Here is a 13,887-nt window from a genome sequence, read left to right as displayed (position 1 = left end):
ATGTAAAAACGGTATTTTTACATGGTGAACTTGAAGAAGTGTACTTGCAACAATCGAAAGGATTTCTTAAAAAAGGAAAAGAAATGTTAGTGTGCAAGTTGAAAAAATCCATATATGGACTCAAACAAGCATCAAGACAATGGTGCAAGACTTTTGACATGTTCATGATTAGTCTTGGATACCATAAGAGTGATTATGACCATTGTGTTTATTGAAGTTTTTTTATGGTGGTTCTTATTTAATATTAGTTGTGTATGTTGATGATATGCTTTTGTCATGTAAGGAGAAAGCTAGGATTGATGAGCTCAAGTCATCTTTGAGCAAGAGTTTTGAAATGAAAGATCTCGGGCCGGTAAAACAAATACTTGGAATTTAAATCCAAAGAGATCGACGGAGTGGGTTTGAAAAATATGCTTGATAAGTTTGACACGAGCAAGGCAAATCCAGTGAAAACTCTATTAGCTCATCATTTTAAGTTGTCTTCCAAGTAAAGTCCGAAGACCGTGGATGAAAAAGAGAATATGGCTAAGGTGTCATATGCAAGTGTTGTGGGAAGCCTAATGTTTGACATGTTGTGTACTTGACCGGATATAGCATATTCTGTAGGTGTCTTGAGTCGTTTTATGGCAAATCCCAGAAAAGCTCATTGGGAAAGTACAAAATGGGTGCTTTGTTATTTGAGAGGCACGAGTGATTATGCCATGACATTTAGCAAAGGCTCAGGGCACATTCAAGGCTATGTTGATGCAATTTTGTCGGTGATCTTGATAGAGGAAGATCAACTACCGGTTATGTTTTCAAGTTTGGAAATGGACTGATAAGTTGAATGTCTAAGCTTCAATCAACGGTGGCATTGTCCACCATCGAGGCGGAATACATGGCGGCAACCGAAGCAAGCAAAGAAACAGTTTGACTTCAAGGCCTTATGGGAGAATTGGGTATCAATTGTAAGCCCAAAGAAATACTTTGTGATAATATGAGTGCCATTAATTTGGCTAAGAATCACGTTTATTACAAGAGGGCGAAGAACTTATTAGTTCGATACCATTATGTTTGACAAGATGGTTTGGTTGGGTTGGTGAAAGTTGGAACCAAGGAAAATATAGCGAATATGCTCATGAAGACGGTTCAAGTAGAGAAGTTGGATTGAAGCCTAACTTCTCTAAGTTTCATGAATAAGTAAAGACTATGTTTTTCATCTCTAATTTATTTTCTTAAATCATTGCACACGATCAGTTAAACTGGGGTTTCGAGTATTCACATCTTTAACACTCTCTAAAATTTTAATACACTCTCTTTCACAAACTTAAAATTTGAAATAGTTTCTTTCTCTAAAATTTTGAGATGGTTTCTCTCTATAAAATTTTTGAGAAAGTTTCTCTCTGTAAACAATTTCATATAGTTTCTCTTTCTAAACAATTTCAGGTAGTTTCTCTCTCTAAAATTTTAAAGTACTTTCTCTATCTAAAACCTAAAATTTGAGATAGTTTCTTTCTAAAAATTTTAAGGTAGTTTCTCGTTATAAGAAATTTTAGGTATTTTCTCACTCTAAACTTTGATATAGTTACTCTTTCTAAAATTTGAAGATTCTTTCTCTCTCTAAAACTTAAATTTTGAGAAAGTCTCTCTCTAAAATTTTCAAGTAAGGTATCTCTCTAAAATTTTAGTATACTTTCTTTCTCTAAGACTTAAAATTTGAGATAGCTTTTCTATCTAAAATTTTTCAAATAGTCTCTCTCCCTATAAATTTTAAGTACTTTCTCTATCTAAAATTTCATCTAGTTTTTCTCTCTAAAGTTTTAGGATATTTTCTCTCTAAAACTTAAAATTTGAGATAATTTCTCTCTCTAAAATTTTAATATACTCTCTCTAAAACTTAAAATTTGATATAGTTTCTCTATCTAAATTTTTTTAAATAGTTTCACTCTCTAAAAATGTTTCGAGTACTTTCTCTATCTAAAATTTGATGTAGTTTCTCTCTCTAAAGTTTTAAGATATTTTCTCTATCTAAAACTTAAAATTTGAGATGGTTTCTCTCTTTAAAAAGTTTTTGGTAGTTTCTTTATCTAAAATTTGATATGGTCTCTAATCTTTAAAGTTTAATATGCTCTCTCTCTCTAAAACTTAAAATTTGAGATAATCTCTCTTTCTCTCTCTAAATGTTTTGAAATATTTCTCTCTAAAAAATTTTAAGCAGTTCATTTCCCTAAAATTTAATGTAGTTTTTCCTTCTAAAATTTTAAGATGCTTTCTCTCTCTAAAATTTAAGTTTTAAGATAGTTTCTCTAACTAAAATTTTAATATGGTCTCCCTAAAAGTTTAAATTTGAAATAGTTTCTCTCTTTAAAAATTTGAGATGGTTTCTCTCACAAAAAAAAATTGTATATTTTCTCGGTCTAAAAATTTGTGTATACTTTCTCTCTCTAAAATTTGATCTAGTTTCCCTTTCTAAAATTTTAATATGTTTTCTGTCTCTAAATTTTTTATTTTTTTTTTCCTTCAGCGGCAAAATGGATCGTTTCCATAAATGTCAATTCCACCTATTTTTGTGGAATCGAGATTTCTGAAATTTAGGGTTAAAATGAGCATTTAGGAATCCCACGGAAATCTCAATTCCAACATAAATATCAATTCTAAGCGAACAAAATACGATTGGCTCAACTTTTTCAAAAAAAAATACTCCTGAAAATCTGAATCCAATGAGCCAAATTGGCCCTTATAAAAAAGAGATTGCATGGTGTTTTATGGATGTCGTTCAAAACCGCATCAAGGCATGTGCTTGGGCTCCTAATCTACAATAGATGGGATTCTCAACCCAACCAAAGAGACCCCTCCTAAATGACCATATATTAATTAGTTCATAGGGGTCTTTACTGGTCATAAGAACTTTTAATTGTCATTGTTCTTTTATTGTACCTTTTCATCCATTTTTTTCTCTCTGTTTAAAGCTTTAGAAAACATAACAAATAACTCACGGTTAAACTTGGTTACTCAGGCTTCATCGAGGCCATTCACTTCACCTTTTTCTATTTAATTGGGAAAATGGTTTGATAAGCTGCAGCAAAGCCGCACTTCATAGCTCATCGAATATTGCAATTCAAGTATTGGAAATCTTTTAAATCGAGTATTATAGTGGTAAAAAAAATTAAGATTTGAAGGTCTAAAAATAGTGCATATTGTAATAAATTATCTTGACTGTTCATACAAATAAGCGTTCAAGATCCACAACATCTACACCATTATTTGAGCTCCAAAATTTATTGTCGGTGTTGAAAATTGATTGTAGAGCCATCATAAAGATTTTCGTTGCCAAGTGTGCTTTCGGAACGAGGATTTGTAGTACCTAAGCCTTATAGAAATCTAGACCTTTTTTGAAGTATTAGTTGTAATTTGGGCTTTGAGAGAGGAAATGATTGTGCTGTTATGAGTTAGAGAGGGTTAATGAGAGAGAGGGTTGTAAGGTGAGGTTAGAAAAGAGAAGGGACTTGTTTTGCTGTCGAGAGAAAAGAGGCTTAAGGAGTGAAATGAGTCAAAATCCCTCCATGAACCACGCTCACCCTTTTTGTGTTTGGCATATGGCTGGTGTATGCTTCATGTGTTGGTTAAGAGAGAAATGAGAGAGAGAGTGAGTGGGGGAGAAAGCTCATTCGGGAGAGAAGTTGAGACAGATGGGTAAGAGAGCGCTTTCAAGGAAATTCTATTTTTCAATTAAAAAATGAGAAAATAATAACTGCACATATGATGTTTATGTAACATACCTAGGTAAATTTAAGTTTTATGTAAAGGAAAGAGGTAAAAAACTGAACTAAGAAGAGTGAAACTAAGAAGAGTGAGGTGGAAAACCTTATTTTGTAGGAGGGCTCATGGCTTAAGGTATGCTGACTTCTATTAAGACTCAACTTTGACATTGGGAATTTGAGGTAACCTAAGAGGTACGAAGGCAACAAAATCTGAGTCATATATTCCCTAGATCCAGAGAAGAGAGGAGTTTTAAAACCATTGTTCCCCATATCCTCCACTCAAATGCACTTCTAATCTAGCTAGAATTAGTAGATCTGCTTGTTTTGAAATTTTTTGACTTTAAAATTTTATAAAACAGATATTCTCGCAGTCTTCGATGTGCATGTTTTGAATCATTTTTTGAGTTTAAAATTTTATAATGAGAGATAAAACAGATATTCTCACACTATTCTAAGAATCTTTGACACCAAAATTGCTTCTCATGACAAAGTTTGGAGGTGCATATTACTTTAATTGTTTAATATTGCAACCTTATGCGAACCTCACCCTTATGGAAAAGCCAAAGCACTGATTTATCTATGGGAATATTATAAAAAAGAAAAGTATACAAAGAGACCATTTACTTAGTACAAGAATATTATAATCACTCGTCTTTAGATTTCAAGGTTGTGAGCATGTCATTCACTAAATTCAAAGTAAAAAAAAAATTAAAAAATCCAATCGATCAACTTGACATCCATCATCCTTTGAGAAATGATATTTTGATACTCAGAAAACGTCTAATCGATCATCTCGACATAAAAAATTATAGATATAGTGAAAAAAATAAGATTTCAAGTCCTACAAATAGTACATCTTGCAACACACTATCTCAATCGTCTATTTTTGAGATTTTCATGCATTTATAGATATGTTTGGTTTGAACGTTTTTTTTTAATTTAAAATTTTATAATTAGAGATAAAATAGATATTCTCACACTATCTTAAGAAATTTTGACACAATTTCATCTCATGACAAGTTTGGATGCGCAGATTTAATTGTTTAATATTGCAACCTTGTGCAAACCACACCCTTATGGAAAAGCAAAAGCACCAATTTATCTAAGGGGAATATTTTTACAAGGAAAAGTATATAAAGAGTCCATTCAAAACGGTTATAATCACCCTTGTCCTTTAAATTTCAAACCATGTGGTTTGTGAGCCAACTTTGTAACACACCCTAAGTTATCGAGGTAGTTAAATGAATAATTTTACCAAGGTACTTATAGAAGCCTTTTAGTTAAGTATTTTTAAAAATTATTTATCAATAAATGCTTAAATTGTCTTCATTCGAGACTTACAACCATAGATAAATTATGATATTTTGGTAATTTAACCCATTCAAGTCACATAGGTTGATGATTGACCTAAATAAGCTCCAAATCATGAAATTTTATTAGGCAATTTTGTCTAGGATTGAAATAAATTTTTATTTTTTTACTGTTTCCCTAGGATTTGAATATTAGGAAGAAGGGTCTGAAGGCGCTCAGCATAAGTGATCTGTGCTTGTCACCATTCACAAGTATATAATATGAACACGGCATAAGTGAGGTGTGAGTCTCACTACAATATATTATGAGCGCATATGCTGGGCTCCTTCAGGAACATACTGCACATCTATTCCCTCATTAGTCTAATAATATATTGGGAACTATATAAGATTATTAGATAACTATTTTTAAAATAAAATATTTGAATTCTGAGTTTTGTGATCCTTAGATCTTGTCATTCAAAAACTAAATGGTCTTTATTCAATCTTGAGGTATAAATTTTTTTTATATGAATTTTTTTTTTTTTTTTATATATTATTCTATCGGTTGTAGAAATTACATCTCCAAATTTGAGACGTAAAAACTACCCCTCGCATGTCCTCTTCTTATGTTTTTGTTATTTATTTTTTACCAAATTACCCCTACTCGAAGTTCTGAAGTTTAACTTTATTTCCAAAAATAGTGAACCCCATAAACAAACTTAGGACCTGAAGGTCCGAAATTACCTTTGTTCCAAAAAAAAATAACTCAAGCCTGAAGTACCTTATTTTTAGGGGCAATTTGGTAAAAGTAAAAAACAAAAAAATGGGTATGAAGTATGAACTAGAAAATGGGAATTTAAATTATTTTAAAATTTAATTTTAAACAATAAATCATTCTTAGGTGGGTTTCCAAACTTTTAAATTTAAAAAAAAAAATCTCAAATAAGTTTTCTTTTCAAGAAGTATGTGTATAATATACTCCCGCTCGAGCATACTACAGTTTATAGCCACCAAAAGTCCCTTTTTTTTTCGGTGTGTCAGTGGGTGGCAACCTGCCAAGGCACCAACCCCGAAAACAACGTCTCACCAACTCACGCCCTGGTCAATTAAGCTTGCTCTATCATATGTATATATACTTTCTTTATTGACAATAATGCCTTTTGACTAACAAAAGGCCCATACTTCCAAAAGAAAACAAGGCATATATGAATATTGTAAAAAGGCATTTCAAGTTTTAAAAATAATATGTTTGGGAAATATATTATCTAGAATGTTAATTATTAAAAAAAAAATAGCATTTATAGATATATTCGTTTTAACTTCAAATTTTATAATTAAGGGTAAAACTAGATTTCTAGGTTGTCCTAATAATTTTGGCACTCATACTATATCTTCTAAAGAGGGTTTAAAGGTGTACCTTATTTTGATTGTTTAGGATTTACGTAAGGTAAATGCTCTCATTGTATAATTTTCCTTATATAAAGGGTATGCTTTGCATAAGATTGTAACATTAAACAATTAAGGTGAGGCACACCTCCAAACTTTATCATTAGATGCAATTTTAGTATTCAAAATTATAAAGATGGTCCGGGAATATGTTTTTATCTTTAATTATGAAATTTTAAACTCTAAAAGTAATTTAAATCAAGCAGATCTATAGCCTGGAAATCTTGAATATGGATAATCCAATTAATGTGTTGCAAGATGTACTATTTTTTGGACTTGAAATTCTTTTTTTCTCCATATCCATACATCTTGTCTTTGAAATGATCAATTTAAATGATTTTCCAATGGAAAAATAATATTTTTTTATGGATTTTTTAAGTGCACTGAATTATACAATTTAAGATGTTAACCTTGTATAACCTTTTTTCTTATATAAACCACTGCCATTTCTGGTTTAAAAAGGATGATTCATACATTATGGATAGAAGCGATGGATAATTATGAGGCGAAGACCTTGCGTTCTTCAACCAAAAGAGATCTGGTGGGCACACAAAAAATGCCAAGAAAAAAATTAGATATTGCAAAATTAGAAAAAAAAATTATTTAGTATAGAAGATGCCAGTGGTTCAATAGTGAGCCTATTCTCTCTTTTGCATTCTACCATCAATTGTAGATGGAAGGTGGATGATAAGCGATAGAGACGTATTAACTGCTATGTAGGTGTTTAGGAATCTGGACTTGGGTCAAGACTCGGTAAGGCTTGAACCCAAGCCATCTTGTCCAACTCGATTGAGTTTGTGGAAGACTCGACTGAGTCTACAACATATTGATATAGGAATGCTGAAATGGATTAAGACTCGGGTGAGTCTTTTGCTTCTAGTTCAGATTGGGGTCTGAGCCGAGTCATAAGTTGGCTTGGTGAGTTTTGAAACACTTTGGTATTTTTGGTACTTAAAATGATCGAAAATTGACTTGAAAATAAAAAAATAGTTGGCCTATTTATGATAATTTGCAGGTTGAATTTTAGCCGGATTTCATATTTAAATTTGGAATGTAAGGAAGATAAATTTTGAATAAAAAAATATTTTTTATTATGCTGTTAGCATGCTGCCAGCCCGCATATTATCAACGGATGCAGTTAGCATGCAGCCAGCCCGCATATTGTAGAAATGAGAGCTTGGCAATAAATATATCTTTTAAATATAATTTGATCTTAATTTTTAAAGAATATATAAATATAAAAAAATAAATAAATTTTGAAAACTAGAAATAATAATTATATTAAGAAAACATTTGGACAGTTAGTTACAATTGTTTTTAAATGGACCACCTATTTGCATCCATCTTTAAGATGGATGATTTATATCTCTCGATCACATGTTGTACAAATGCGGTCCAGCATGCATGAAACAATTGTTATCAAAATACCCGTGAGCAATGCATTATTTAGTATTTTAGATTGTTGAGACTCTTCCAACTCATGATACTGAGTATTTTTATAGGTATTTTTAAATTAAATCAAACAATAGAGGTATAATGTTAGATAGTTCATCTCATATGGCTATATTTGATCATTTTTCATTCTCAAATAACCAAAATTTGGTGTCCCAATAAAAAAATATTACGAAAATATAAAAATAAACTATTTAACTTTTTATCTATAGTTTTATTTAACTTTAAAATACTTATAAAAATACACATCATCATGAGTCAGGATAGTTATAAAAGTGTAAATTGTATATAGTTCTAAAAGTGTAGATTGTATAAAAAGTTGACACTTTAAAATGGTTTGAAAGATGTTGTTTTGATGTTCAAGATTTATCTAATTGATAACTTGACATTGAGATATATAGATATGGAGAGAAAGAGATTTCAAGTTTTTAAAATTGTACATCTTGCAAACCATTATAGGTATGGAGAGAAAGGGTTTTAAAGTTTTAAAAATTGTACATCTTGCAAGCCATTATCTACACCGTATGTTTTTAATATTTTAATGCAATTATAAATCTTCTTGATTTGAACTATTGCTGGAGTTTAATATTTCTAATTAGAGATAAAAATATATTATGGCACCATCCTAAAAATTTGGACATTTAATTTGCATATAATGATAAAATTTAGGGTTGTGCATCAATTTGATTGTTTAAGGTTGCAACCTTATGCAAACCGCACCCTTTGATAAAAAAAAAGTGTGGTTTATGTAAGACTGAGGCTTTAAACAATCAAGGTAAGGTGCACCCTCAAATAGTCTCAAAATATATTGTTTTAGTAATGAAAAATCTTGTGATAACATGAAATTTTATTCATCTCTAATTATATAGTTTGTTTGTTTTATTTTTAAATGTCATCATCATTTTAACATTTTTTCAATTAATTGGGGTCGGCTACAAGAGCTTTGGTTCTCCATTTTGCTCTATTAAAGGTCATCTCCTCAATGAGGCCATAAGTCCCCATATCTTTGCGAATTACTTCCAACCACATCCTTTTGGCCCTATCCTTTGCTCTTTTCAGTCATTTCACTTGAACTAACTCGAACCTCGTAATAGGTTTTGTACTTGGTCGCCGCCACATGGTCATTCCTTCAAAGTCTATTATTATCTCTCATTTTATTGCATATCGGTGTCATGCCTCAATTCTATCGAATAAATTCATTTCAAATTCTATCCCTTATTGTCTTACCACTCATCCATCTCAACATCCTCATCTCCCCGACACTCGTTCTATATGCATATTGTTTTTGTTCCGCTCAACATTCTGCCTCATAGAGCAAAGTTAGTCTCACCATTGTGCTATATAAATTTCATTTCAGCCTCATTGGTATGCTGCGATCACATAAAATTCCAGTTGCACATCTTTACTTCGCTCACCCAGCTCTAATTCTATGTGTGACATATTATCCGATCTCTCTATTTTCCTGGATTATTGACTCAAGATATCAAAAGTGCGGTATTTTTTGTACATCCTGGCCGTATATTGACTACTTTCTCGTCTCTACTTTTATTATTATTAAATTTACATTCTATATACTTTGTTTTAGTCCAACTAATTTTAAAACCCTTGAATTCTAATTACTTAATTTTTTAATATTTTTTAAAATTTTAAAATATTATTTCTGCTGTAATATTTTTTATTAAAATAATATTTTTGAAATTGCAAAACTTTACACAATGTACGTGGGAGAAAAGATCCACCCCCACATATTTGACCTTTTTTAAGAGTGGAGCCACGTGCCTCACAGCGATTACACATCTTTTTAAAACAAAAAAGGCTCCACCATTTTATTTAGGAAAGGGTGGGGGGCACGCCTCATATTTAATTTTTAAAAAATATTTAATGTGGCACACCACTTTTGGTGGTAGAAAAAAAAGGCCACCCCGATTTTCTAAAAAAGGGGCACGCCCAAATTTTGGTTTAAAATAAGTTAAAATAGGAAATCTAATTTAAATTAAATTTAGTATAATAAAATCAAATTTGAATTAGATTTTATTTAGAAAAATCTAATTCAAATTAGATTTAGTTTTAGGGAGCATATTTCAATTAGATTTGATTTACGAGAGATGATATAGATTAGGAAAAAGTTTATATAAAGCTGAGGCTCTAAACAATCAAATTGGAGCCTACCTCAAAAATTTCACTAGAAGAGATTGTTTTGATGCCTAAATATTTTTAAATTGATCATCTCGGCATCAAGGGCATGAGAAAAAAAAATGGATTTCAAGTTTTGAAAATAATGTATTTTGTAATGTACTTTTAAACTGTCAATTTTCAAGATTTTCAAGTTTTCATAGATATGTTGATTTACGCTCTTTTTGAAGCTTTAAACTTTAAAGATGAAAATATATTTTGTGGCTATTACAAAGATTTTCAGTATTGAATCCACATTTCTCGAAACTATTTAAAAGTAAGCTTTAATTTGATTGTTTAGAGCCTAGGATCTATATAAAAAACTGCACCAGATAGATTAATCTAATTTAGTTTTTAAAAAAGGAAAAAGTTTATATAAGGTTGCAACATTAAAATGTAGAACTACGGATGCATCTCAAAAATCCATCAAAAAATGTTGTTTTAATATTGAAAAGCCCTCTATGAAAAGAAAGGATTTTGAGTTTCAGAAATAATGCATCTTACACCACATTATCTAGACCATCTATTTAAAGATTTTCATATGTTTATAGATCTACTTGATTTTAACAATTTTTAAAGTTTAAAATTTTATAGTTAGATATGGAAATAGATTTTGAGATAATCCTAATAAAATTTTTTTATGAGACCCTCTCATATCCATGTGTGTAGGATCTCAAAGGATCACCATTAAATTTGACACAGATATCTAAAAAAATTATCACATAGGTGTGGGACTTGACTTTTCTAGAGATCTGTATCAAATTTAATGATGATCCTTTGTGGTCTTACACACATAGATGTGAGAGGGTCTCATAGGATCATTACTCTAAAATTATATATCATAATAAAATTTGAAGGTAAGCCTTAATTGAATTGTTTAAGGTTGCAACTTCATGGAACCCACACCCTTTAAAAAATAATATAAATTAATTATATTTTACTTTTAAATAAAAATAAATTGTATTAAAATATAAAAAAATAAGATTTTTATTTTTTCACCCACTCCCCGAGCTAATGGTATGAAACTATGAATCTTAAAATTAAGGAGAGAGATTTATTTCTATCTATAAATACCTAGTTCGAACTCTCTCCCCTTTCGCAATCTTTCTCCCACTCTCCAAACAAGATCCTCCCTATCACGCCACTCTCTCTCCTCTTTCCTTCACGCACAGTGAAAGTCAAGGTATTAAATCCAACGCCCGCCCTGTCTCTTTCTGCATCTTTGGGACTCTGTCTCTAAGTCTTTAGGAGGCAGCAATGGCGTCACTCACCACCCCTCACCGTCTCCTCCTCCTCCAAAAACCCACCAAAGATCTCAGCACTCTTACTTTCTCTGAGAGATCTTCCTACTCTGTCAATGGTTGTTCCTCTGCAAAAACCCAGAAACCCCTTTCCATCACCTGCACCGCCATTTCCCCATCTTCTCTCTCTACCCCACTTGAGCTTTCCAAACCCCACGAGAAAGAAAGGGTCTTCAACTTCGCTGCAGGGCCTGCAACTCTTCCCCCCAATGTTCTCAAGAAGGCCCAATCTGAGCTCTATATATGGGGAAACTCGGGCATGAGTGTAATGGAGATGAGCCATAGAGGTAAGGATTTCCTCTCCATTATTCAAAAAGCGGAATCAGATCTTAGGGAGCTGTTGAAAATACCAGAGAACTATGAAGTTTTGTTCTTACAAGGTGGAGCAACTAGCCAATTCTCTGCAATCCCATTGAATCTCTGCAAACCTAGCGATAATGTCGATTTTATAGTTAATGGTTCTTGGGGTGATAAGGCTTACAAGGAAGCTCAAAAGTATTGCAAAGCCAATCTGATCTGGTCCGGGAAATCTGAGAAGTACACAAAGATCCCATCTTTTGATGAAATTGAACAAAACCTTGATGCCAAATACCTCCATATTTGTGCGAATGAGACCATTCATGGCGTTGAGTACAAGAATTACCCAGAACCCAAAGGCAAGGACACTGTGTTGGTGGCTGATATGTCCTCAAATTTTTGCTCAAAACCAGTCGACATTTCCAAATTTGGGGTCATTTACGCAGGGGCTCAGAAGAATGTGGGTCCATCTGGTGTAACCATTGTTATCATAAGGAAGGATCTTCTTGGAAATGCACAGGAAATCACGCCTGTTATGCTTGATTATAAGATCCATGCTGATAACAAATCTCTCTATAACACTCCCCCATGTTATGCAATTTACATTTGTGGATTGGTTTTTGAAGATCTTGTTGCTCAAGGTGGTTTGGAGGCCATTGCGAAGAAGAATTTGGAGAAAGCTTCGATTCTCTACGATGCTATTGATGAGAGTGGTGGATTTTACAGGTGCCCCGTCGAGAAATCAGTTCGCTCTCTTATGAATGTTCCCTTTACTCTGGAGAAATCTGAGTTAGAAGGAGGCTTTATTAAGCAGGCAGTTAGTCAGGGCATGGTTTCACTCAAGGGTCATCGATCCGTGGGTGGGGTTCGAGCCTCGATCTATAATGCGATGCCTTTGGCTGGGGTAGAGAAATTGGTTGCTTTTATGAAGGAGTTCAAGGCAAAACATGCTCTGATTATTTAAATTACTTAGAGTCAGTCAGATTTAATTTTGCTTTTGTACTCTTCTTTTATTCGGGTTTCTTTTTGTAGTATTTTGATTGATGCAAAATTGGGAATGGGTTTTATAGGTCTTATTGGATTTTGATCTGTTGTAGTTTTACTTAGTATTAGTAAAGAAGAAAAACAAGGAAAGTTGCGATTCTATGTACCGAGGGCTGTTCTCTTCTTATTTTGCATGCTGTGATTCAATAAAAATTGAGTAGTTTAGATGATCGCCATGAATACCTGGTTTTCGTCATAGTCATACCTGTTTTCGACATATTATTTACTTCCTTATTATGGTTTTATAATGAATTCAATTATTAATAAATAACAGTCTGGAATCTGTGGATAACTCTTATCCTTGAATTGAACTTCAATTTTCCATGTCTCCCTGCAATTTGCTATTTCACACTTCTCTAAGTTGCATATATGTTTTAGCTTCTTTGTTCTCATCGTTCCCATTCGGTCAATGGTGCTATATGTATAACTATAAAAAAACAGTGCTATATGTATAACCATCAAAAAAATAAAGAGTGGGCAATTTATTGTAAGCAGTGTTAAAAAACAGGGCACGTGTTGAAAACTTGATAGGATTCCAAGCCCAGACAACCGAATCTGGCAGTGACTTGGCTGAGTCCCAAAAGGACAGAAATATTGGGAACTGGCTTGGCCAATTCCCTTGTGTTTGGTTCTGGGCTTGGTTGGAGCCTGCCTGCTGAGTCCAAGTAACTCAGGCAAGTTTGATTTGAACTCGCTGAGTTTTCCAACAGTGCTGCTAGATTTACAATTTTAAATTTTAATGAAGTGGATGTTTTATATTTTTGATTTTCTTGAGCTAGTGGATTGTTAATTTTTTTTGGGTAAATCAATGGGGATTTTGGGCCCCTGCCCATGGTCATTGATAAGAAGAGAAAAAGAATGCAATATAAAAGTTATGTTACAGCTCTCTTATAAGGACTTCGTGCAGAATCATAAAGAGATAAGAATAGGAAATTTGGGGGTGAGTCCTCCAAACAGTGGCTTCTGAGAGTGCTAGCACTCTCTTAGCCAAACAATAGGCACAAGCTATGTTCGATTCTTGATGAGCTTGTAAAATCTCCGACTTTTTTCATGTTGAAGGTAGCATGTGATGGCAATTAATGGTCAGCGTGTGTAGGCTCCATGGGGTTTAGGAATGGCCTCGAGTAGACTCCACCAAGACAT

At 32.6% G+C, this 13,887-nt stretch overlaps 1 protein-coding gene across 1 annotated transcript; it reads left to right on the top strand.

The window, feature by feature from the left end:
* The first annotated feature begins 11,105 nt into the window (after positions 1-11,105).
* On the top strand, positions 11,106-12,914 carry LOC18428557 (phosphoserine aminotransferase 1, chloroplastic). The gene has a single exon (XM_006837877.4). The coding sequence runs from the start codon at positions 11,360-11,362 to the stop codon at positions 12,662-12,664; it is 1,305 nt and encodes a 434-aa protein (XP_006837940.1). The 5' UTR covers positions 11,106-11,359; the 3' UTR covers positions 12,665-12,914.
* The last annotated feature ends 973 nt before the right edge of the window (positions 12,915-13,887 follow it).

The sequence above is a fragment of the Amborella trichopoda genome, chromosome 7 (assembly GCF_054954075.1).
Source record: "Amborella trichopoda isolate Santa Cruz 75 chromosome 7, AtrichopodaSantaCruz75HAP2 v2.0, whole genome shotgun sequence".
Classification (NCBI taxonomy): Eukaryota; Viridiplantae; Streptophyta; class Magnoliopsida; order Amborellales; family Amborellaceae; genus Amborella; species Amborella trichopoda.
The sequence above is the reverse complement of the archived record's forward strand: the minus strand, read 5'-3'. Positions and strand labels throughout refer to the sequence as shown.